Below are 25182 nucleotides of genomic sequence, written 5' to 3' on the forward strand. Positions count from 1 at the left end.
GCTTCTGATGTCAGCGCCTGTGTTTTGTTGCCATGTTTTTATATTTTCATACGCACTATATCAGCACAAGCTAACAATGCACAAAAATATGCTTTTAACATAACACTAGCAACATGTTCACCTAAGGAACTTCTGAAAGAACCACAAGTAAACAGTTTGTTGCTATGGATATTACTAAATTTTATGTGCAAGGAAGCTATGTTGAATTTTGAGGTCAGAGTGGGTCAAAATGCTTGAACTTTTGTATATTGCTTTTATTCAAAATACAGTTCAGGATCATTTTAGAGGCTTTTACTTTAAGGTTTCTGTTGTAGAGAATTAGTTTGTGATATATTTTCATGTAATGTTGAAAGGAAATTGTCTTCTTGAGTATCATTATTAGATCAATCGTTGATGCGAGAGGTCATTTTGGTAGGCCAGCCATTCTGAGTAGTTCACCACTATTCTGTTTGTTTTACATGTGTAGATAATGTTTGCTGAAATCCCAAAGCCCCCCAACATGTCTCTTTTGATATTTCTAGACTTTACTCCTGTTCTCTGATCTTATATTTTCTTAGGTTGTTGTATATATGTCTGTTTTTGACATCATTAACCTTCTTTATGTTGTCAGACCAGATTCGATTGGTTATTTCTATGAGATTTCTTTGTGTGCAGGGCAATCTTACAAAAAAAGGCTAAATGATTTTATAGAAGGGCACTAATATTTTCACATATATATTTTATATATATATTCCTTTATTTAATCAGGTAAACCCCGTTGAGATCTAGATCTCATTTTCAAGAGGGACCTGAGCAAAAAAAATTGCAATAATTTGGTGATTTACATTTTTTTTTTCATAAAGCAGGAAATCGTCTTTTGAAAACCGCTCTATTATTAATTTGGGTTCATCTTTACGTGGTGTTTCTGTTGTTGTTTTATTAACTGACACTTTAGGTCGACTCGTGTGGCAAAAAAGCAGAGAAGGAATACTTAATCGCGTATTTATTTTATTTTGAAAAGCTTTTAGCGGAAGTGACTTTTTTTGTTGTTTATGCCTTAGGTTCGTTATTATCGGAAGTCTGGTTTGTTTTCTCCGAGTGTTTCTTCTTCCGCTGACTGCAGCAGACCAGGATGTTCCGGACCGCGGAGCTGCTGCTGCTGCTGCTCGGACTCTGCGGCTCCCTGCGGGCTCAGCTTCCTTCTCCTCCCACGGTTGTCATCAACCTGGACGAAGAACCGGAGCAGCGGTGGTTGGTTCTCAAAAAAGTCTTTGACGTTGACTTCCTGAGCAAAGCCGCGGCAGAAATCATCGAGTGAGTCTCGTTTACGGCATTTTGTTCAGCGTATTTTGGTAGTTCAGCTCTGCCTAACAAAGTTTAATACAGTGGGGGTTTTTTTACAAGCTAAGTTGCTAAGTGATGTTCACAGACCAGCTGAGCTAAGTTTAAATGAGAACTCGTGTTCAGGTAATTAATGAAGTATTAGGACTTTATTATGACACCTGTGTTACGGATGCAGATAGCAAAAAAAATTGCCTTTGCGTAATTTTTCACATCTTGTTCTGTTTTGAACAATCAGGTTCAATTAATCCCAAGATGTATTTTTTCACAGAGGTTTTGCTCAGCCAAAAGTTTTTGTAGTTGTGTTTTTTTTTTATGATCTTGTGTGGGGAAATTCTATGCAAATTCCATATCCAGTAGCATTACACGACTGAACAATGGCGTTCAACTTGTAAGTTTTGGAGGAAGAAACTAAATAAAAGTGAACATTTTTACATTAGAGATGTGCTATTACAATGCTGGGTCTTACTGGTGTAATAAAGGTAAAGGTCATTTTATTTATTTAGCACGTTTTCAGCAACAAGGCAATACGGAGTGCTTTGCAGGAATTAAAAGGAAATACAAACAAAATAACAAACGAGAGGAAAGAGCAAAAGAAGAAAAAGCTAATAATGCCGATCCAAAGTACATAAACTAGATAATAAAGATGAGTAACCACTCATCTGAACCACAAACCATTTTTTTAATGTTTACAGTAACAATAAATATTTTTCGAAAGAAAAAAAAAATCTGTTCTTATCAGTTTAATATCTGATACGTCCCCTACCCGGGGACCATATATTAAATTGATTTTTGGAGCAGGGAGATGGAATAGGGGCTTGCTCCGTCCACTCCACGCATCGACCTGGTATTGCAGTACCTCCAGGACCAGTGCACCCCCTCAGGCTGTTATATGGAAACTGATCAGTGGATTAGGAGGTGATGCATTTCTGACTACAACATTTTACTTTCTACATATTTTCCTGATCACCACCATGTGCAGCTGCTTTATTGGCTGTTTTATATTAACCTTTAAAATGCCAGAGTTTAATAAGTTTAGATTTTAGACTATTAGTGAGGAGAACCTGCAGAGACGAACAGGAGCATAAACTGCAATGAAACTACTGGATTCTAAAAACTCACATTTCAAATGTGAACCGAACATGAGCGCAGTCATGTTTCTGGCCGCACTACTCCCCCAGAGCCACAGAGGGCGCTGCTGTTCACAATACAGCAGAGCCTGGAGAGAACTGCTTCTTCTGAGGAAAGGTTGGGTTTATTGATGCCTCTAAGGCAGGGGCGTCAAACTCCAGGTGCCTGCAAAAACCCTGGAGTGAAACGGTTTGGTTTCCTGGATCAGTTCTCCGGAGCCTCAGTGACGTCATTATTCTGTTCAGGTTCTGCAGCAGAGTTACTGTGTATCATCTCTTTGTGATGAATAATTAATCTGTAATTCTAAATATTAAATAATCTCACTAGAAGGCATTGTACCAGATAATTTTTTTATGTTTACTTCATCAACTCTTCAGTCATTTCTTTCTACTTGAGTGAAAATATTGAAGCAAAGTTTCTCAGACTGAAAACTCTCCAGACCAACATGAATGTTCCTCAATAACCGACCAACACTGATAATAAATAAAATCTTTTAATGTCAGTTCTGTTTATATATCCAGATTACAGACAGATAAATACAACAACAACATCCACTTCCTGTTTTCATTCAAGTAAAACAAACACTTCAGTGCTTTCTGAGCCGTTGGAAGATTTCTAATTGAACAGCGTGGAAGTTCACTGGAAGAGAGATACCATCATGCAGGTCAGAATATTGCAGAGAACTTTGGCTTAAAACAACAACGATAGTTTAAGTAGCAGGTCCGAACGCAGCACAACGTCCTTGCTGTGTGCAGACCGGCCGATCAGGGAGCTGCCCGAGTTACATTCAGCAGTCAGACGGAGAGAACGTGACTGGAACCAACCCCAGTCCCACAGGTCAGAGGTCAACAGAAAGCTTCGTCCAACCTGCTCCTCTATGGAATGCTTTTGTTTTGAAACATCCACTGCTTTCTGCTTTCTGGCCTCACGACCCGACATGTTCAGTGAACAACTCGATATCGGTTAACGAGCTCTTCCTCTATTGCTAAACTCCACCCATTTATTATTTCAGTATAAAAATATCGCTAACAGGTTTCTAAATCACCTGGGAAGCCCCGCCCACTGACCCCTGAACTCTACAGGATGGAATCAGGAAACGAAGAGCTTCTGCTCAGACGGCCGACACGATCAGATCGACTAAAAAAAAAACCAAAAAAAAAAAACCACTGCATAGAACAAAATATATACAGCAAAGTTGCACATAATGTAATATACTGTAGTATTATGAACTCTACAGTAAGTGCAGTATTAGATGTTGTATACGTTTACAATTTTCTTTTCTCTAATGTCTAAACATGCTTACAGTACCAAAACCCGTAGAATTTTTTAGTCTCTTCATCTTTTTTCCTAAACAAAAACACTTTTCTACTATTTGCTCATTAAGTGTTGTGAAGCTGGGGCTGTTCACCTTACAGACTAAACCTCTGGAGCCCAAAGCTGTTTTTTTTTTAAAAGTCACATTTGAACCGTTGAGCTGCTCCTTATCCCTCTACTGCTTCCCTCAATCTTTGATGCTATTGGCTGTAATTATGAGAGAAATACGTTTTGGATTTCAACTGAAACCTGAAGCTATCACAGTTTTTCCTGGCTTCCCAATAAGTTATACAGTGGATTACCATCTATTCTGTGGAGCCTTACTCCAAATTATTTATGCAAAATCATGGATTGTTTGCATAGACAATATCTAAAATATTCAACAGAAATGTAGCTTGAGAAACTGAAACACATAGGCACAATGCTACTTGACATTCTATTGGCAGTCAATTTGGGAGTACAATTTATTTTCCTTGGCACTGATTGGCTGTATTCCCAAGGGCGGAAATGAGGAAGACTGTAGATGTTAGCTTCTGAGGTATTTCTGTACTAAGGTGCATTTGGTGTTAGAACTATTAAAATAAGCAATATTTGAATAGTTTTTTTAAGAAAAATTTTCTAAAAAAATATATTTAGGGGAAGTGTGGAGTATTTGCAGATTTTAGGGGGGGGTGGGTGTGTGTGTGTGTGTGTGTGTGTTTCAGCAGGCTCGGATGAGTTTGTTTGGATGAGTAACATCATGTTACATCATGTTACATCCTAGAGGTGCGAGCTCCCTCGCACCTCTAGGGGGCGTCCACGAGCACCAAGCTAGCGTGAAAAAAGCATACACGTAGAATATCAAAAACAGAAAATACAAACTAACTACTATTACACATGGAAAATGATTTCTGTGTTATTTTAATAGTTGATATACAAAAAAGTTAACATTTTCCTGCTGTTGGCTTTTGTCAGTGTTGGGAGATTATAAGATATCAAACCTGTTTGTTGTAAAATCAGTGTTTATTATCGGATGTTAATTTCAAATAGTTAAAATAATATGGCACACTTTATTACCACTCTGCACTTCAAAATCCAAATCTTTTTTTTAGTTGGCTATTATACCACTGGTATGATGTAAGCTAATTACAAATGACACCAGTGATGGTTGGCATGTTACATACATAGAGTACCTCCGACATGACAAACATTCAACACACCAACATGTCAACATCTGAGTCACTCCATTTATGTTTGATTATGATCATGTTTACAGTAATTTTCACTGTGTTTTTTTTCTATGTATTTATTCATTTATTTTTTGCTTCTACAGAGCAACGGTTCCAAAATGGGTGCATCACGCAGCGATCCCGATTGTGAAGTCCCTGGAAAAATACATTCCTCCGCCGTACGCCGGCGAAATCCGCAGCATGGCCTCCGTCCTGGGAGGGAGCCTGTCTGACGCCATCATTCTTAACTTTGCCTATGAATTCACTGCGTATGTACAGTTCCAATAATATGTCTTTATTTGTAAATGAACAAAGCCAGCTTGTAGTATGTGGACAGATATGCCATTGAAGCCGAGGAGTACAGTACTAACAAAGACCGACTTTCCGCTTTCATAGATTTTGCACCAGCATCGTGGCTGAAGATAAAAATGGGAACGTGTTTCACGGGAGGAATCTCGACTACCCTCATCCTGTTCTGAGAAATATGACCATGAATTTAATTTTCCAGAAGAATGGAAAGGTACAATATGGACTCAAAGTGATAGAGCATGGTAGCTGTTCAAAGGAATTTATACAAAATGTTCATATATCCACAGGCTCTTTTTCTTCTAGCAGTTTTTGTTTGTGTGCAATTTCTGAATGTTCAGAATGTTTTTTTTTTATGCTTCCATGTTTATATTGGAAGTAGAGCCGACTTCACACTGTGTGTGTTGAGTTCTACTTGTTTAACACAAAGAGACGGTTACCATGGAACTGACATTTGAAACTGTTTGCAGAGTTTTCTAATAGCGATTAGCAAAGTTATACTCTGTACTTAAATCAGTCCGACACTCATAAAAATGCTGTAATTTAAACGTTTTCCCAGTGGAAGGGGAAACTGTGATTCTCCTTTATTGAAACTGACTTTTAGGCGGCGTTCTACGGAACATCATTTGCCGGTTATGTCGGCTTGTGGACGGGAATGAGTCCCAACAAGTTCACCATATCCGGCGATCAGCGAGGTGAGACAATCTCATGGTCGGAACAATCTCATGCATTTCATTTGATTTTTTTCCCCGTTCTTAACATTTGTTTCCCGGTTCACCAGGGACTGAGCACTGGTGGAACTGGTGGAAGAACGTTGTGTCCGCGTTCCTGTTTCACAGGTCGCCGGTCAGCTGGCTCGTGAGGGAGGTGAGTCCGTTTTTTACGGGAAAGCGGTGAGGAAATGTGCCGTTCTTAGCTTGAGGAAGTGAAACGAATCGTGTGTGACTCATTTAGACCCTGGAGGAGGCCGAGGACTTCCTGGACGCAGTCATGCGTCTGTCCAAAACCCCCCTCATCACCGGGGTGTACTACATCGTGGGCGGGGTGCGAGCGGGGGAGGGAGTCGTCATCACCAGAGACCGAAAGGGTCCCGCTGACATCTGGCCCCTGGAGCCTTTAAATGGAGGGTGAGGAGAATCTGCAGGGGGGGTTGGGTCGATGGGATTGAAGGAAGGTGTAACCTTTCCTCGTTTGTTTAGATGGTACAGAGTGGAGACGAACTTTGACCACTGGCTTCCTCCTCCTAAAAAAGACCATCGGAGGTCAGTCATCTCACATGATGATGATCCGTAATGTTTGCTAACTGATTAAGCTGCGGTTATGTGATCTGATCGCATCTTAGGGAAACAGCAAACAAGGCTCTCAATGCTACCGGTCAAGACTACATCAACATGGACAAACTTTATCAGGCAAGTAGGGTCTAGTCAATACCTAAGGTATTCATTAAAGTACCTCATAAACACTAACCACAATAGGTTTTATTGAGAATTTATGTGATAGAACATTCTTCTGCTTCCTCTGTCCCAGTAACACGCATTTAAGTCTAAGCAGATTTCCCCAGTTTTAATTGAGGGCACTCCTTAGACCATCTTGTTCTGCACTTAATGCACTTCAAGTGTGACTGTAAAATATAGTGAAAAGTCCATAATGATGAGATGTTAGGTTTAGGTGATACTAGTTGTAGTGAGAGTCTCTTCACATTTCAGAATGGGACACATTGTGAGGGTCTGATAATGATAAGTGAGTTTTGTCCTGCAGGTCTTGTCACTGCATCCCGTCTGCAACAGGTAAGACGCTTGTTTACTGCTGTCTTTAATCTGTTAGCATCTAGAAATCACCTGAGTGTTGTTGCTCTGCTCACATGGAGCCGTACTGTGCAGAGCAGTTTTACTTCCTGTTGTTCAGCAGACGCCAAATTATCGACGTGCTATTTATCAGGTTTTGCACATTTCTCATGTGAACCATCCAGACTTTTCCAGAAGTCTTGGTCCTTTATGGTTATTCTGAAATATACCACACCGCAGTTCACTATGAGGTTCTAGCAGAAGTAGAAAGTAAGGGAAGGAGGGAAAGAAGAAAGGACACAAGGAAAGGTATGAGAAGAAGCTTAAATGTTGTACCAACCTCACAAGGTGGCATCAAAATTGTTGGGAATCAGAACTCGCGTCAATGCTTGTCTTATGGAATGATTAATAATTCTAATCAGTAACTTGTTATTAATCAAATTAGTAATCCAATTCTTTAGTTTAAGCAGGACAACAACTCCAGCAACTCCGGAGTCATAAGCCAAACTTAGTCTCTCGTGAAAGCAGTGGTGGTTTCTGATATGAGCGACATGGGCACCTGCCCAGGGTGGCATTTTGTGGGGCGCAGCATGAGCAGGAAACGAAGCGCTGGAACAAATAGAAGAAAGGAAAGATACATGGAGGGGGATAAAGGCAAGGGAAGAAGGGCAACAAAGCAAAGAATGAAAGATCAGGAATGTTAGGAGAAAATGAGCTGAAGGACACAAGGAAGAAATGGATGTAGACAACATGGAAGGAGAGACATAAAGGGTACAACCTGGAATTGGTAGTAAGGTCTAAATATGCAAATACTTTTCTTTATTCTTATTTTTTTCCATATTTATCCTGATATGGGTAAATACATTATTTTCATGACTTTGTAGGAACCCTGGCAGCTGAGTTTTGGACCTTTTTACAACCTTTTTCCTCACACATATTTGAACTGTAACTTCTTTTTAATTCCATCTCAGTGTCCTCTGCCGTCTGTCTTAAATCCTCACAGAATTACAGTTTATACCACAGTTATGAGTGCAGCATCGCCTGGGAATTACATCACATTCGTCAGACCACAGGTATGGAAGTGATAACGGTCGATGGAAAATGGATCAGAATAATTCACTCACTCATCTACATCTGACCATCTTTTTTTTTTAGGGCTGCTCCAATACCGGCTGATCTGGCTGTGTGTGAAAGACACAAACACATTTCTGCTGCTCACTTTCTGATACGTAGAAGTGAGACAGAGGAGGTTTGACTTCTTCTTTTTTTCTTTTTTTTTTTTAGGATGGAACTGCCTTTAAAGAAAGAACATTTAATCTTGTCGCTGCCTTACCCAGCTAGCTTGCTACTGGTGCATTTTACTAACAGTAATTAGTTTTTAACTAATTGCTGTTCTAATTAGTTAAAAACAGTAGGAGAGAAAAATCCTGGAATGTGAAATTTTGACCATAGTCACTCATCTTTTTCTTTTGTCTTCTAAAAAACAAAATCAACAGAGAAAATTGAAGAAACGGTTCTTTAATTGCCTGAAGGTGGGTTAAAATAACTCAGTTTGTCTAATGAGACTTTTAATGAAAAACAGCTGAATTGAATTGTGGGTAGACATGAGCTAACCAAACACACAGTTTGACATCGGGCTCATTTATCCAACAAGTGTTTTCACCTTATCTCACAGAAAAAGCTTGACCTTAAACTAAAGCCACTGAAATCTACTATCAGGATCCAGAGCTATATAAATAATGATGGTCTCCAATTACTCACACTGTTACATTTATCCAGCAATAAAATAACAAAACAAAAAAAAAAGCTGGAGTTCTTTAGGAAGTGCACATACAACTGAATGTCTTATGCAAAATGTGTAAATAATGTGATTTTGCTGATGCTTTTTAAAGTCATACAAATGTTTTAATAGATTTTTAGGGATTTCTTTATATATGTCGATTATTTTTTGTGCGTTTGCAATAAAGCTTTAATCCATAATGTGAAACGTTTCAAAAAGAAAAAGTAGATTGGAATTATTTAATAACTGATTAAATAACTGTGAGAACACATTTTCATTGCTGTGTTGCGCCACATCATCATGGATGTCCAAGTGGTTGGAAATCACTTACTGTTGTTAATAAAACCTTGCCTTATTCACCACAAGTGTCATTGTTTATATAAATTCAAATGTAGTTGAATTTATATATATATATACTGTATGTATATATATATATATATATATATATAAGGTGTTATAAAGAGGAAATGGGAAGGCCGACCTCTCTTCTCCTCTCCATAAAGTGTCTTTGAACTATACCATAGTTGCAACACAACCAGGAGCTTCGATTTGGACTTTAACGTTAGTAAAAGGGCAACAGTGATTTTAACATGCGACTGAAGAGGAATCGAGCGTTAAGTTTTGTTTGGTGAAAGATCGATAAGAGCTGAGGGGAATGAGGATGCTGAACCACCAGAGGAACAATTCTCTGAAACGATTCAAACTACAGACTCTTGAGTTCAGGGGAAACCCAAGTCAATCATTAATACGAATTTTCTCCAAATGTGGAAGCAAATATTTACACATAGACGTAAAAAAAAAAAAAACACAAGGATTTTTTTTATTGTCTTGTATTAAATCTGAATTAAAGTTTCCTATTTTAGGCCAGTTGAGATTAGCAGAATTGTTTTCATTTGTTTAATGCAGAAATAAAAAGAGAAATCATTTTATTTCTTTAGATTCACAAGCCTCCATACTTCTGAAGAATTCAGAGAGGGAATACTGTAATCAATATTTCTGATAAAAATAGGAAAAAAAAACACAGAGCAACAAGAACTTCACAGAATGATCTGACAAACTAAAAGATATTTAAGCTCACATGGTGACTGCAGAACAAGAGAGACGTGGCTTATTAGTAACAGACAAATGAGGGAAAGCAGAGATCTGGAGATAAACTGAGGGAAAGGCTGAAAGGAACCAACACAGAGAACCACAAAAAACAGAAAAGCGTACAAATGGAAACAGGAAACAATCCAACAGCAGATCCAAAAGGTGACGTAGAAACTCGGAATAAGAGGTGGCGAGGAGAACACGTACATCCAGGAAAGACCGGTTCCTAAATAAGAGCTTTCAAAGGAAGGCATAACATGAAGACTGAAATGCACATCCCAACCTAAATATGAGGAGGAATGTAAAAGGTGAACTGAAAATGAACAGCAAATGGTGACGAAGACACAAATCAAAACACAAGACAGCTAAAGAAAAAGGAGACAAAGTTCAGATCATGACGCTTCACACAGAAGCAGTTAGGTGATTCTAAATCGGTAGAAAAATATTCACTTTCCACCTCAGTCCAGTAGGGAGGACATGATGCTCAGAGTCTGGGCCCAGGGGCAGCACTGTGTAGTATTATGTATTTTCCAGGAACATTGTGGAATTTTATAGTACAATCAAGTGGCTATATGTTACCACTATAGCCTACTAGCTGACTGTCCTTCTAGTCAGCTAGTAGGACAGTCATGGCTGCCTTATAAAAATGTGGTACAACTTAAAAGAAACTTTTTTCTTTTAAAAAGTTTTTTTTTTTAAATACTCTTGTACAAAGCTTTTTAAACTATTTCCATTTATTCTTTTGCAATTTGATGAATTGAAATTGGGCTGCTGTTTCTTTAAGAAGCTCCTGCTCTTTCCAGCACGGCGCCTACAGCATGTCATCACAACAGTGTGCCTCATTATGCCGTTTACAAGTGCACTAAAGGGCACTTAGAGCACTCGTAGTTAGCAAGTTAGCACTTGCTAACTACTATTGAGAAGTAGTTAGCATAATGGGCTCAACAGATGATGAGGGAATAACCTCATCATTTGTTGATACAAAGCTCAAAAAAGTCTATGTTACATAAAACCTCCTTACCCCTTTTAACAGGAAGTGTTAAGGCCAGATTCCTACCTGAGTAAAGTAACCAAACATGTACCAAGCTGTTTTGCAACACTGCCATCTACAGGCTCACTTGTGTCGCTGCTAATACATGTAGAAGTTGTTTTTTCTTGTATGCTCAGCCTTACCAGATAAGTTTTTAGCGCCTTCTCTGTTTTATCTCACAAATGTGAATATCTAACAGGGAAGGAGCACACTTCCTTCTGCAGGCGGCGTTATATTCTTGGAATTTATCTTTCTGTTCTTTCCAAAAGTCTATTTTCTCAATGAGAGCACTCTCCAGCAAGACACTGATTGTACAAGGCAGATAGTCACCAGATAAGGACATATTTGTTTTCTGGTTTATCACGCAAATATATAAAAAGAAGTGCAAATGGCCTTGTCCCAGAAAAGCTAAAAGATCAAATATCTTCCACTGAACCATATGTAAAATGAGGAAACACCAGTCAAGTTTCACAAATATCCTGTGGAATGATGCTGAGGACAGTGAGAGTGAGTCAGCCAGTAGGACAGTCATGGCTGCCTTCAAGTGACGGCCATGACTGTCGTGTGAATAGATCTTCCTCTGTTCGCGATAGAAAAAGATCTACAGAAATAATAATGCTAAAAAAAACACTCGTCAGAAATGTTCTAGAAAAACACAAATCATTTTCTGAGTTTCAAAAGTTGAAAATTTCTCAGACATTTGGTAGAAGAAAACAAGGACATTTCTGTTTGAAAAGTCGAAAGTTTTGCTTCAAATTTTTTGACCTTAATCTCAGAAATTTTCTGGACAAAACATTTAATTGAAAAATTTCAACTTTTCAAACTGAGAATTTTTTTAAAGAAAATTCAGAGATCAATCTGAAAATGTCTGTTGTTAAGTAAAGTGTTACAAAATTTGCAGTTGAAGGGTTTGCCTTTTTCTCCTTTTGTCAGAGTCACAACAAACTTGTCTATGCTCTCTAGCTGTACAGAAATGACTTGTAAATGATTGCAGTAAACTCGGAGACAAACCAGTGCCTACAACCCATTTTCTTCAGCTACATCACTGCTGCTCGCTTTCACGTAGGTGTATTATTCCTTAACTGTTTTATATTTTTAAAGCTGGATGTTTCTGAAGCACATCTGCACCCTTGTCAACTTTATGCTGACATGCACAAGGCAGGTTATATTTAAATGTGTTTCTAGCTTCCTGTAAAAAAATAAAATAAAATAAAAAATCCAGATATTTTAATTCATTTTAAATCAGATCTGTGGAGTGGTATCATTAGAATTACCTTTGTGTAGATCCGATTATCATGTTTCAGAAAATAAAAGCACCTAGTTGAAAAATCTAAAACATTCCTAAAGTACATATTAAATCTAAGAACTGAAAAAAAAAACATGGATGTTCCTAAATGAATGTTACGCTCTGCAAATATGGATCAAGCATTTCTTACACCTCACCATGAAAACCCCTTGGCAGATATCAACCCTGACCCATAGAGTTTGCGCATCTTAAACCGCGTCTCTATTTTATTATGAAAACCTGTTAAAGGAAGGCGGTTTGGTTTGTTGCTGCGTTTCATTATCAGCTTAAAGCTGCCAGTCTCGTTCTGTGTCAGGCGGTTCATTCCTCTGACTGACAGCTCGCAGTCATGATGCTGTGGAGTTCAGCGTTGCTGGTTCTGCTCGGACCCTCTGGGCCTCTGTGGGCTCAGCGGCCGCCTACAGTGTTCGTCGATCTGGACCTGAGTCCGGAACAGCGATGGGAGCATCTTCAGGAAGCTTTTAATACAGATTTAATGAAAAAAGCTGCACAGATCCTCATTAGGTAAGTCCTTTTATGTTTGTGTATAAGTAAAAGTCACATGTTTACGCATGTAGACACCAGTTTGGAATAAATAAAAAAAAAGTGGGCTTAAAATGTTAAACACACAGACTGAGGGAATGTAAGCAACATCTAAGCATTCAAAAGAAAGTTTTCAGCTCAGTTTAATATTTTAGTTTCCATAAACACCTTTGTAGAACAGAGAGGTAAAGATGTAGATTTATATATAATTTTTTTCTACTATATTTATTATGCCAGGAAATATTCTATAAATGGAGCGGGCTATTTTGTTCCCTTTGTTACACAAGTTACTATTTGTGTTAAATTATTCCAAGCTTCTTTGGATGTCCTACAGGACACCGTTTTATCTTAATGGTGTGAGATTTGTTGACACGTAATCACTCTGAAAGGACATCAAACTGTGTCAAAACTTTTCGGAAATCTTGGTAACTCATCGGATAAAACATCAGAAATGTGACCTTGACTGTAGTGTGTGTGGCTTTTTGGGAGATGTCAGAACAAGAAAAAGTTTCCCGTGGCTGGTTTGAACTTAAACGCTGCATCGCTTGAAGAAGAAAGAGTCAACATATTACTTCTTATGGATTCTTCTCTAGCCCACAAACTGGGTCACAATTTTTTGATCCAAGTTAAAGCTTCTCCATCTTGGTTCTAACAGCAAATGACTTCAGGTTATAGGTGGAACCTAGCACTTTTTGTCTGTGGGTTGTGGACTACAAAAAATAGTTGGTAGAAATGGCTACCTGGTGTCTTCCCTGTCAAACGGTCTTGGTCTTGTCTAGAATTTGGACGTGCTGGACTTATCAAAGTCAGCTGCAACATGCATTTGAAACAGCAAATTGGTGTGAAAGTCTTGGTTTTTACTTTGAAATTCTCAATGCTGCTACCTGTGTCCCAAGGATGCAAAATCTAGACGGATAAACATTTTCTAGTGTACATCTATGGATTTTCTTTCCCCTGTTTGTACAACGCAGAGAAAAGACTGCTTAGTGAAGTCCTCCATGTCCAACAAGTGCCTCTGCTCACTCTGCCTGCAGCTAATGCTATGCCAGTTTGCAATTAGCAGGGTGCTGAGTCATTTGTGCGTGTAGAACACTTTAAACTTCATCATTGTTTCAAATGTGACAATAAATAAATAAGTGTGTACTAGCAACAGACAGATTATTATTCAATCATCATTATTATTATTCAAAATTTATTGAACTTATTTTGTGAAAAGAAAATCCTGTGTCCATTGGTAGGCCTTCACCCTTAGACACGGAGACAATATCTTCTATTATCCACATGTAAACAATAACCATGATGCTTTTTATCTATGTCAATAGTTCACAGGTTCCAAACTGGCTGCATAAGGCAACTAGTCCTATTGTGATGTCCCTGGAAAAACACATTCCCCAGCCGTACGCTGGGGAAATCCGTGGAATAGCCAGCATGATGAAAATGAACCTCGCTGATGTCGTCATCCTCAACTTTGCGTATGAATTTACTGCGTACGTAACGTTTCACGTCTGTTCATATAGTTGTGAGTACATCCAGGACTCAAATGTTCACGTCTAAGCAGGAATAAAAGCAACATGTCAGAAAGCTCATGAGGCTCATCCACCGTTTCCATCCGCAGTTACTGCACAAGCATCGTGGCTCAGGACGAGAACGGGAACATCTACCACGGCAGGAATTTTGATTTTCCACATTCAGTTCTGAGGAATCTAACCATGAATGTTGTCTTCTTCAAAAACGGGGAGGTATGATATGCGTTTATACTCATTAAGCAGCAGAACTGTTAAAGGAGCCATGTTGATCATAAAGTAATCTCCCGATTTTGAGTTACCACAATGTCAAATTCATATCAGCATTCAAAATACTGAAGTGGTGGTTTAGCTTTTCAGGAAGGTTCTGAAAATCACAACCCCAGTTTAAAAGTGTCTTATCTCAAAGAAAAAGTTTTACAAACAAGCAAGTCAGAGAGTACGCTTCAACCCAATTAATTGTCAAACAAATTTGGCTTTGCAAAAAATCTAAAGTGGGTCAGATGCAGTCTCAACAATTAAATACTTAGTTTATTACACTTTATTAAATTGTGCCTCTCTATTGATATTATTGGCCAAAGTTTTAAAGGCTAATGTTATCTTAACTGGCTTTCTGGTGTGGAATAATGGCAGTAACATAACCAACTGACATTAACATTATTATGCATTGTTTCTTATGTCATCCTAAGATGTTCAGTGATGTCAGTGAATCATGGTGGCCTGTGAAAAATGTTGAGGCTCCTTCTAGTATGTTCTCTAACCAACAAACTTAGTCACAACTTTTGTTTGCTTACCCAACATTTGTCTCAACAGCATTAAACCAGCATTATGGTTAAAGAAATAACTCAGATATTTTTGTGTATAAAAATTTATAGCTTGTTAGTCATTTTTGTGAATGATAAAATTGTCTGTTTGTTACAAAGTTAGCTCCTCAACCATCAAATGAATACTATAACTTTTTAGCTAGTGTTGAAGCTAAGTATCCCTAGCTTCAATGTCCATGACATTATCATGGACATTATTAATGTCCATGATAATGTCCATCATTATCATGGATAATGTCCATTATCATGGACATTATGATAATGGACTTCTCTGTCTCTTCTTTAATCCAGCAGTTCCTGGCACAATGTTTGGTGAAAACTAGCTAAAAACAAAATGTCTTAAAGGCTGTGGTGGATAAGCAATAAGCTAATCATGTCCTGTTTATTTCTCTTGTTGGAAAACAAGAAAAAGCTAGCACGGTAGTTGTGCTCATATTCATGTTGCATTCATTTTCACAGAAATTATTGCCTAAGTTATCGTTAACTATGAGTTTGCGTACTGTATTGGTGAGCAGTACCTTGCTGTTAGCTTACTAGACGACAGCAGGCTAGTCTTCAAAACACAGTTGGCTAAATGACCTCATTTAATACCTGAAGCTGGATGAGTGACACATAGTAACATATTTGTATGGGTATTAAATTACAGCTGGTGAACTAAAATGCTTGTGTGATTCTTTCGTTGATGCAACTTTCTAGCCAGCGTACTTTGGAACGTCACTAGCCGGTTATGTGGGGCTTTGGACCGGAATGAGTCCATACAAGTTCACTGTGTCTGGCAACCAGCGAGGTAAGACTGTTGACAGTAGCTGCGTTGCCATTACAAATGTGTGTAAATCTTTTCTGCTAATGTTGAAAAACCTTAGCAACACTGCAATTTCGCATGTGCAGTGTTTCCATTAAATAAGAATTGAAATTAAAATCACATAAATAAGCTTGTTCACTTGGTAAGTCATGGAATAGCAATGACGGAAGTAAATAGTTACATAAAATATACGGTGTTCATAATTCAGCCATGGCGCTAGTGCTCACCAAGACGTCACCGTCTTCTTCAGGAATTGGAGTGACAGACTCTCTATACTTGGGAGCGGCTACGTAGGCGGCGTTTTGGGGAAAATGTAGCCTGCGATTTTACAGAAGAGCTATGGATTCAACATGTTCGTATGACACACAACTTTTTATGAGCTGTACGATTCTAGGAGAGCTCTGGTGGAGCCAGTGGCACATTGTTTTAAAAAAAAAACAATTCTGCTTCCGGTGGTCGCCTTCGACATTTCATCAGTAGCAACATCTGGCTTTTGATCATGTGACTCGTGATGCGAAAATAGTGTCTCCACTGTAGTTTGGTAAAATTCATAAATTTCAATATGGCTGAAAACAGCCATATTGAAATCGTCCTTCCTCGTCATGTATCAAAAAACATGAGGTTTTTTTTTAATTGCCGTGTTTCCATTAAGCATACTTATCTTTGTAACTTCAATTTGCACAATTCTATAGTTAATTGAAACGCATTTACTGTCGACACCGTGTCACGCCTGTTCATCCCTAAACTTATTTTTCATTCCTAAGAAACGCAGGTTTGGTCAAACTGGTGGAAGAATGTTGTGTCTGCCGTCTTTGTCCACAACTTCCCGGTCAGCTGGCTTGTTAGGGTGGTGAGTAAATTACAGAATATTGAGGGATAAGAAAAGCGGCATGACATCACGTCGAAATCAAATTGTTGGTGTGGTACTCACGCAGACCCTGGAGGAGGCCAAAGACTTTGAGGATGCAGTCACACGTCTGTCCAAAACCCCCCTCATCACCGGGGTGTACTACATCGTGGGCGGGGTGCGAGCGGGAGAGGGGGTCGTCATCACCAGAGACCAAAAGGGCCCCGCTGACATCTGGCCCCTGGAGCCTTTAAATGGAGGGTGAGGAGAGTCTGGTGAGAGTCGGAGCACCAATGAAGCAACATGTAACCCTTCCTCGTTTGCTTAGATGGTACAGAGTGCAGACGAACTTTGACCACTGGCTTCCTCCTCCTAAAAGAGTCAATCGAAGGTTAGTCGTCTCACAGAGTGATGACACATCCATAATGTTTGGTTTCTATTCTTACACTGCTGTCACGTGATCACTTCTTAGGGATGTAGTCAGGAAAAAACTGGATGCCGTGGGCCAAAATCGCATATGTATGGATAAACTTTACCAGGCAAGTAGTGAAGAGGTCATGCGAGTCACAGCTCATTTTATGAATATGTGGATTAATATAATAATGGAGCACTTTTCTCCAGGTTCTGTCTCTGCCTCGTGTGTGCCTCAGGTGAGGGTGAAATGATTATTATTTTTATTCCTGTCGTCTTTTGTTACCCAGCAGTTGTTGTTGCTAAAGTGGTGAAGAACCACACAGACCAGCAACGGCCATCAACCTATGTAGGAATGTTTGTGCCTCGATAGCTTTTTCAAATTTTGTCACAATATAATCAAAACATTCATTTGTCTATTAACAGAATTGTTCTGACATTTGAATAAAAAGCAGTTAATTTAAAACCGGTGAATGCTGGTCATGCATTCCACAAATCTATAGAAATAGTGGGGAAAAAGAGAGCTATACCTTAGAAGGCTGAATTGCAATAAAAAGTGATTTTGCATTCAACTTATTTAGGTTGAATGTGAATGCACTCTGCATTTGTCATGACATATCTGTAAATAAAACCTGAAACCTCTGCATTATGCAATACTTTGTGTTGTCTACACCTAGAATCTTAATAGAAACGCTTGAAGTTTGTGGTTGCAATATGAAAAACCTGTAAAAATGTTTAAGGCGTATCCATACCCGTGTTTCAGTCATATTTTAATGTCTATAAACGCATCCTTAAACATCTTGTTAGATGTGTGACAGTGTATCTATATGTTTTTGATCAAACCACCAGAACTACAATCTACACAACAATCATGAGTGCAGCAACCCCGCGGGAGTACACTGCAGTTCTCAGACAGAAGGTATTGCAATTACATCTAAAATGTTATTGAAAATGGTTGGCATTATTCCACACAACTCACGCTATTTTTTTTCTCTCTCTCCCTCTCTCTCTAAAGGGCTGCCCGAAGAAGACCAAGTGAAGTGACCAAAAAGGAGCAGGGAGTGATGAGTGAATGTTTGAAAATAAAATTAATACAACTCTTACAGAGACATCTGTCTTTATCCTAAAAGACCAATTAAAAAAAAAAAAAAAGTAAAAACAATTAGTGAATGTTGTGGTTTCTTTTTATTTTTCCCCTTCGGCATGAATGTAATGTTTGATTTAAAAAAAAATAATAATAATAATTGGTTGCCACCATTAGATGGCAGCATAGAGGGGCGGTTTGGTAAGAACGTGAAGCGAAGAAAAAGCGGGAGCGGACGCCTGTCGGTGGGTCACCTGATATGACAAAGCAGTAGTTAGCGGCTTTCTTCCAGACGGCGACAGACTGCGGTTACTGACTCCTCCAAGATGCTGGCCCTCATTAACAGACTGTTAGACTGGTTCCGGTCGCTGTTTTGGAAAGAAGAGATGGAGCTCACGTTAGTCGGACTTCAGTACTCTGGAAAAACCACATTTGTCAACGTGATTGCTGTAAGTAGCCAGCGTTAGCGAAGACGCATAAAGTGGGCCCAGGCTACTACCTGGGAGAGGGCGAAGGTGTCTAAAACAATACATCTTTTTTTGCAACTTCTAGGACGGGGGGGGAAGGGAACATATTTGCAAGAAAAGATGCGCTTGGTAGTGTTTGCGTGAGACGAAGTGCAGGAGGAGTAACTCTTTGAAACAGCTGGTGTTGGAGAATGACGAAGTTCTCGGTATGACTGTGTGCTTACTAATACACCGGGTCATGTGACCGCGCTGTCACAGCTTTGTAGCGGCTCCCAGTGTGTCCACAACACCGGTCTGGGCTCATGGCTGAAAACGGGCCGTTTATGTTTGCTCTGGAGTGACCGGGGCTAAAGATGACAGCCATAAGTTTTTAAGTTCTTCTTGAGAAAGAAAAAAAAAGAAGACTCTATGCTCATTTAGTGCCTGGTGTTTCTTGAGTTTTTGTTAGCACCTGTTTATATTCTCCACCAAGAAATGCTGCTCACCTCACCCACTGTCACAGTTCTGGCCAGCTACTCTCCAATGCAGTTGGACCTGTTTAGTAATCCTTAGGAATTAGAGGAAAGGCTAAACGAGTTTGAGGAAATGGTGTGAGGCAATAGTCACGCAATTAAAGGTTATCCAGCTGCTTAGGTGTACCAACCAGACTTTCCTGCAAAATTAATCAAAAATAATGACATATTCCCAGTCACCTGTAGAAAAACATCTCATTGTCAGCCCCTCCCCGCCCCCCTCCACATGTCTCTGACGTCACACCAGGCAGCTGATCAGAGTTGTTGTCAGTACTCCATTTTGTATTTTCTGAATTATTGTGGTTTCCAGCTGAATTATTTTTATGCTTCTATTCAAATGCATCCCTCATAAATGTTTACTGCATTGTCTTAGCCGGGCTGTTTTGACCCAAGTTCAAGACGAGCTTCACTATCGGCTCTTATTTAATCTACTGATTAGACTCTTTTCAGAATGTACTGCCATGTTGTTTAAGCTGAAAACAAAACAGAAATATTAGATTTTTAGGCCAGTTAACGTTATGACAGGCTACCAAGGTTTTAAAGTTTCTTAACCTTTAGACTAGATTAGTGCACTGCCTACCAGCTGCCTGAAAGAATGCTAATAATACACTTTTCTTTTTCTTTTTTTGCTTACAAGAAAGGAGAAAAGTGTAAAAAATATTTCTGATTGCAAAAATAGAAAAAAAAAAAAAACATAGGCAGCAACAGGTGTGGAAACTACACACTCATCACAAAGGTAGCTTCTAGCTGCATGTTAAGTAGTTGACTGCAGGCTAGCGACCGGAACTGATTCATAATTATCCATCCGACACCAGCTAATTAGACTTGTCACTGTGTGAAGAGAAGGACAACAAAAATCTTTAATATTTGGTGCAATAAGTTTAAAAAATATCATTACATTTAATTATGAGTAGGAGTGCACCAGCAAACAGCCGCAGTTTTCTTAATTTTGGCAGATCGTCTGATGCTTGCATGGGAAACAATGAGTTTTCAGACAAAAAAAACAAAAAACAATCTATCTGCCAGAATTAGAATGTTAAAATCTTTCTAAAAATCGGTGATCGGTCAGAAATCTGCAATTGGTGCAACTCTAATTCTGATTATAATGGTAAAAATGACTAGTTTATGCTACTTTAGCAACATCAAGGATAATTGTTGTTTTTCTGATTGGGGGTGGGGGAGTAAATTCTCTACATATTGTGCATATCGGTGCTATTCTGGCTCATTTAGATTATAGCCTGAGCTTGTTTAAATTGGCACTGGTTTATCCAGTTCACTTAATACCTCAAAAACATATTATAATATTCATAAGTGAGTAAAATGACGCGAGTCTGTTTGTAGAACTACTTTTCCCTGCAGGCTTGGGTCAGTTTGACAACAATACTTGTCTTCCATTCTCTCTGCTCGGCCTCAGACTTTCTGAGCCGTTTGTACCACAAGACAAAAAGACGGTCTCAGCATAAAGCTCGCTCTATAAAAACGTTCAGATGATAAAGACGTGTCCAAAAAACGTTAAAAATATAGATTTCTTTTTTTCCCCCCTCACTCAGTCCTGCATACTCACTGGGTTTTAGCCAAGCATCTGGTTTTGTAACTTCTCATAAATGTGTTTAAACTAGAATGTACAGAAACAAAACGTTGAGGATGACATCACACCAGCCGTCATACCAGGGTGATTAGTGGAGGTAAAACGTTTCCCAAAGCAGCTGGGGGGAAATTATGTCCATCGATTAGAAACTATTACTGATCTAATTCATATCCACAATCCTGCTGACTCATAGATTTTAGATCAAATGACACCATGACGACTTGCTCAGAGATGCAAGTCATCCACTTTTTCTCTAACATATTGTGCTTTTTTCCCCCCCCCCCTCTCTCTCTCTCATACAGTCGGGTCAGTTCAGTGAAGACATGATTCCCACAGTCGGTTTCAACATGCGGAAAGTCACTAAAGGCAACGTAACAATAAAGGTAAGCCAGTAAACATGGGGCCAATTTCTGTTTTCCTAAAGATTTGGGCTTTTGATTTTAAGTTGGAAATATGAAACAAATTCTACTGTGAGCACAACAACAAACTAAATGTGCAGTATTTTAATAAAGCACAAGAAAGCAGTCTTGATTGTTGTAGGTGAGGATATGAGTCACACCAAATTGGTGCACCTTTCTGTGCTTTAGCGCAAAAGTCACTGGATGTTTTTGGTCTTGTTTACAATGAGATTAAAAGACAACAAAATAAGAGTTTTCTGTAGCCCTGTGACAATAAATCAATTAATCACTTGATAAATTAGGCCTGGCTCAATAATTTCCATTTGCATGACTTATTGTTTTTCTCTCTTCTCACTTTCTACCAAAAACCGGATGACAAAAGTCTTTATTTTGTCTTTGGTCTCAGCTAGCTCTTTTTAGGAAGGACAGTTTTGTTTACAGAGGCTTCAAAATTCATTTTACCAGTTGTTTCTGTTGTTTATTTATTTATTTATTTAGGACATTTTCCAGTTCAGAATGTGTTCTTGTATTATTGGAAATGGACTGAAAATCATTTCCAAATCCAACAGATAGAGTTTGGAAGCTCAAGAGGTTAAAACGAAGCAACTTTACTGGAATGTGTTCAGCCTTCCTGGTAGTCGCCCACAATCTTGATTTCTTAATCTAATCCTGAATGAACAACAAAAAACTGTTTATTTTATTTTATTTTTTTAAATGCATTCTTACGTCTCTGCAGTTCCTCTGACTTCCTTTACGGTTTACGCGTTCACTGACTGGAAAAATGTGTTTTTACTTGAGTTTCTGACCAGCGGGTTACTGTTCTGTCTCAGTGAAGCTGAAAATCGTGAGATTCTGCATACAGCAAGAATTCTCAGGATGCCTCCAGATGACCTCCCAACGTACAGAGCAGCAACCGGCTCATACAGAGCAAACGTTTGGTGTTGACTTTGTGCTCTGACGTTTCAGATATGGGACATAGGCGGACAGCCCCGCTTCAGGAGCATGTGGGAGCGCTACTGTCGAGGGGTCAACGCTATCGTGTAAGCTACCGCCGGTCTGCTAGAACGCCAGGCAAAAGTTCAGCAGGAACATTTCATAATGTCTCGGTTTTGTTCCTTCAGTTACATGGTGGATGCAGCAGACAGAGAGAAAATAGAAGGTTCCAGAAACGAATTACACAACCTTTTAGAGAAACCACAACTACAAGGAATTCCTGTGAGAAACGTCTGATCTTCGGAGTAAAACATGACGTTAGCCTTTATCACAAAGGGGTTCTGATAAAACTTCCTTTTCCTTTCTCCAGGTTTTAGTCCTCGGTAACAAGCGGGACTTACCCAACGCACTTGATGAAAAGCAGCTCATTGAAAAAATGTGAGGAATGCTTATTTTATTTAGTTACTGTGGCTCTAAAGCACTTGACAACATGTCACATGTTGTGTTCTGAAGTTAACGTCCGTCTGTTCTTTTGCTTTCCTGTTGACTCCTTATTAAACGTACCGTCCTGATCTATGCAGGAACCTTTCTGCCATTCAGGACCGGGAGATCTGCTGCTACTCTGTGTCCTGCAAAGAGAAAGACAACATAGGTAAATATCAGAGGGATGTTTGTCTGGTCAAAGTTGAAAGCCAGACGTGAATCTTAACATTCAGTTGTGTTGGTCAGTGGGACTAAAGAAAAATGACATTGTTTTGTAGGGGTGCACAGACTGAAGTTTTTTGGCCGACTTTTGATTTTACTCAAAAAGTGTTTGCTTATAAGGTCTTCTCTTGATATATTTTCTGCAGTTCAGTAGTTTGTCTTTACGTATATAAAGATTAAACTAGATGTAGTCTAAATGTGACCTAATAACATCTCTGAGCATAAATAGTCAGTGGGGCTAAAGAAATCATTTTTGAGCAGTTTGCACCAGTCACTTCATTTTTTTCTTCTTTTTTTTTTTTTTGCAGATTCTGATTCCAACTAACACCAATTTGAATTTTTTTTGGGTTACCTTTATTTTGCTTGAAGTTTTTGTTTATAAAGCCTTTTCTTGACCTAGTTTCTGCAGGTCTGCAGGTTTATCTTTATATTTATAATAAGGGTGTACTTTTAAATCGGCCCCAGTTTGCTTAAGTTTAGGAAATCATCGATTGGCCGACATTTGCATGTGAAATCAATATTATCTACCTCTGCAGAGGTAGATAATATTTTTATTTTTAAAGATCAGAAAACTGCAGTCGGTGCACCCCTAATTTTTGTTTGTTTTTTTCTGCATTGGCATGTTTCTGTTAAGTGAATTTTGTTTCCGTAATTCCAATTTGCACAGTTTTAAGCTCAATAGAAACGCAGCTATTGACTCAAAACATTGTCTTCTCTTAGTAATGCCAATAACTAAACCATCAATATGTTTCCCTTTGACCTCAGATATCACACTGCAGTGGCTCATCCAGCATTCAAAGTCACGAAGAAGCTGAAAAAGCAATCCGCCTGCCCTCCTCCCCCACCCAAACACCACCTCTGCCCTGTCGCAGCGATGGCCTCGGCCCCCACACCACACACCCTTCGGTCCAGGGTCGTCAACAGTCACCCTTTGCACTGCCTCTGTGAAGTAATCCAGCTCTCTTTGCTCACTACCGCCCCCTTGTACACTACCGTAGATGTGTATCTTCCTGTACAGCACTACCCCCACCCCACACCCACCACCACCACCACCAAACACCATCCGACAGACCTTGTCAGGAGGTTTCTTCCTCTCATAAATGATGTCCAGGAAGCTAACGGTATTACAGCGTGCTGTTCCCCCCACTCCCAAACATCAACCGCCTACTCTGTTCCTCATCAACATTCAGTGCGTACGCGGCATTTAGTGATTGTATCTTTGAGCAGTTATTTGCCAAAACGACAACGGTTGCCTATTCCTTTTGTCTTTGATTTTTTTTTTTTTTTTTTTTAAATCCAGATCTTTTGCGACGTTGGAAAAACATTCTTCATTTGCTTGGCATTTGAAAGCGTCTCCTACTCGGGTGTCTTAAATTCAAGTTTACACGTAACTTTTAAATCTCGTTAAAAGGTTAAGGGTTTTCGGTGTGCAAGATTTCCCGAGCCAAATTTTAAGTGCCTTTGACTGCGAAAAGTGTCCCAATCAGACGGTTAGTATTCCTGGAAGACTCCTATATTAAGAGCACCTATAGACAATCTCGTTTTAAGCTCCCCATAAATCACGTAAGCGCGTCACGATGTCTGACGACGAAGAACGGAGGAGAAGATGCTACTTTTCTCATGCTTGCCCTAGGCGTCTGAAAGCCTTTTTGAGTTATGTCTGTAGTGTGGAAAGCTGGGACAGATTGATAGGAGTGTTTTTACGCAAAGAGCCGGGCCGCGGCGCGGCGCAAGTCCAATCAGGTGTCTCTCTCAAGGTGAGCAGGGGTCGGCTAACAGAAAGCCAGTGTTACGGCGAGGTTCTCCCTCGTTTGAGTCACCTCTGTTCAGATTAAACGTTTCTCATTTTCACGGGTTTGCTTTTTATTAACAAGACTAATCGGTCTAACCACTATCGTCCTGGTTGATGTATCTCAATCAGTTTTTTGTTTTTTTTTCCTCCTTATGCTTAAATCTCTGGAATCATGTCCCTGCAGGATGCCACTATAGCCACGCCCACATCACTCTTATTTTCTCTCATGTAGTCCATGCGTCCATTGTTGGGACCACAGCAGCAGCAGCAGCAGTGAGGGAGGAGGGAGCTGTTCATTTGGCTCAACTTGCAGAAAGCTTTTTGTTACCTGTGAAATAAATATAGCCTATTTGCATTATTTGTACCTGCATGTGCTGGGCTTGCTCACACTCATTGGTAGACTTTGTAAATAAGACGTTAGCATTTTTATTCGAATAAATGCTCCTGTAGATGTCATGCATTATCTCCCTGTGATTGCCAATAAATTTTGTTTTTATTTATAAGGA

General features: G+C 39.3%; 3 protein-coding genes and 1 pseudogene across 3 annotated transcripts; all 4 read left to right on the forward strand.

The window, feature by feature from the left end:
* The first annotated feature begins 1054 nt into the window (after positions 1-1054).
* LOC114135916 (N-acylethanolamine-hydrolyzing acid amidase-like) lies at positions 1055-9203 on the forward strand. Its single transcript, XM_028003602.1, has 11 exons — positions 1055-1293; positions 5078-5242; positions 5370-5493; positions 5884-5974; positions 6061-6146; positions 6234-6406; positions 6479-6541; positions 6622-6688; positions 7038-7066; positions 8067-8136; positions 8219-9203. The coding sequence occupies exons 1-11, from the start codon at positions 1112-1114 to the stop codon at positions 8237-8239; spliced, it is 1071 nt and encodes a 356-aa protein (XP_027859403.1). The 5' UTR covers positions 1055-1111; the 3' UTR covers positions 8240-9203.
* Positions 2025-2201, forward strand: LOC114136318 (uncharacterized; annotated as a pseudogene).
* A 1799-nt stretch (positions 9204-11002) lies between the features above and the next one.
* LOC114135893 (N-acylethanolamine-hydrolyzing acid amidase-like) lies at positions 11003-18446 on the forward strand. The gene is made up of 11 exons (XM_028003561.1): positions 11003-12772; positions 14113-14277; positions 14406-14529; positions 15834-15924; positions 16704-16789; positions 16875-17047; positions 17115-17177; positions 17259-17325; positions 17408-17436; positions 18047-18116; positions 18213-18446. Exons 1-11 carry the CDS (start codon positions 12597-12599, stop codon positions 18234-18236), a joined length of 1068 nt encoding a protein of 355 aa, XP_027859362.1. The 5' UTR covers positions 11003-12596; the 3' UTR covers positions 18237-18446.
* A 62-nt stretch (positions 18447-18508) lies between these two features.
* On the forward strand, positions 18509-25182 carry LOC114135892 (ADP-ribosylation factor-like protein 8B). The gene is made up of 7 exons (XM_028003559.1): positions 18509-18730; positions 21151-21231; positions 22213-22286; positions 22368-22461; positions 22550-22617; positions 22761-22831; positions 23650-25182. The coding sequence occupies exons 1-7, from the start codon at positions 18608-18610 to the stop codon at positions 23697-23699; spliced, it is 561 nt and encodes a 186-aa protein (XP_027859360.1). The 5' UTR covers positions 18509-18607; the 3' UTR covers positions 23700-25182.

This window comes from Xiphophorus couchianus, chromosome 20, assembly GCF_001444195.1.
Source record: "Xiphophorus couchianus chromosome 20, X_couchianus-1.0, whole genome shotgun sequence".
NCBI classification, from domain to species: Eukaryota; Metazoa; Chordata; class Actinopteri; order Cyprinodontiformes; family Poeciliidae; genus Xiphophorus; species Xiphophorus couchianus.

Coding starts and splice junctions, on each gene's coding strand:
- LOC114135916 (XM_028003602.1), top strand. CDS start 1,112: ATGTTCCGGACCGCGGAGCTGCTGCTGCTGCTGCTCGGACTCTGCGGC. Junction 5,494..5,883: donor TTTTCCAGAAGAATGGAAAG/GTACAATATGGA, acceptor ACTGACTTTTAG/GCGGCGTTCTACGGAACATC. Junction 5,975..6,060: donor CATATCCGGCGATCAGCGAG/GTGAGACAATCT, acceptor CCGGTTCACCAG/GGACTGAGCACTGGTGGAAC.
- LOC114135893 (XM_028003561.1), top strand. CDS start 12,597: ATGATGCTGTGGAGTTCAGCGTTGCTGGTTCTGCTCGGACCCTCTGGG. Junction 17,048..17,114: donor CTGGAGCCTTTAAATGGAGG/GTGAGGAGAGTC, acceptor TCGTTTGCTTAG/ATGGTACAGAGTGCAGACGA. Junction 17,437..18,046: donor CTGCCTCGTGTGTGCCTCAG/GTGAGGGTGAAA, acceptor TCAAACCACCAG/AACTACAATCTACACAACAA.
- LOC114135892 (XM_028003559.1), top strand. CDS start 18,608: ATGCTGGCCCTCATTAACAGACTGTTAGACTGGTTCCGGTCGCTGTTT. Junction 18,731..21,150: donor CATTTGTCAACGTGATTGCT/GTAAGTAGCCAG, acceptor TCTCTCATACAG/TCGGGTCAGTTCAGTGAAGA. Junction 22,832..23,649: donor CAAAGAGAAAGACAACATAG/GTAAATATCAGA, acceptor CTTTGACCTCAG/ATATCACACTGCAGTGGCTC.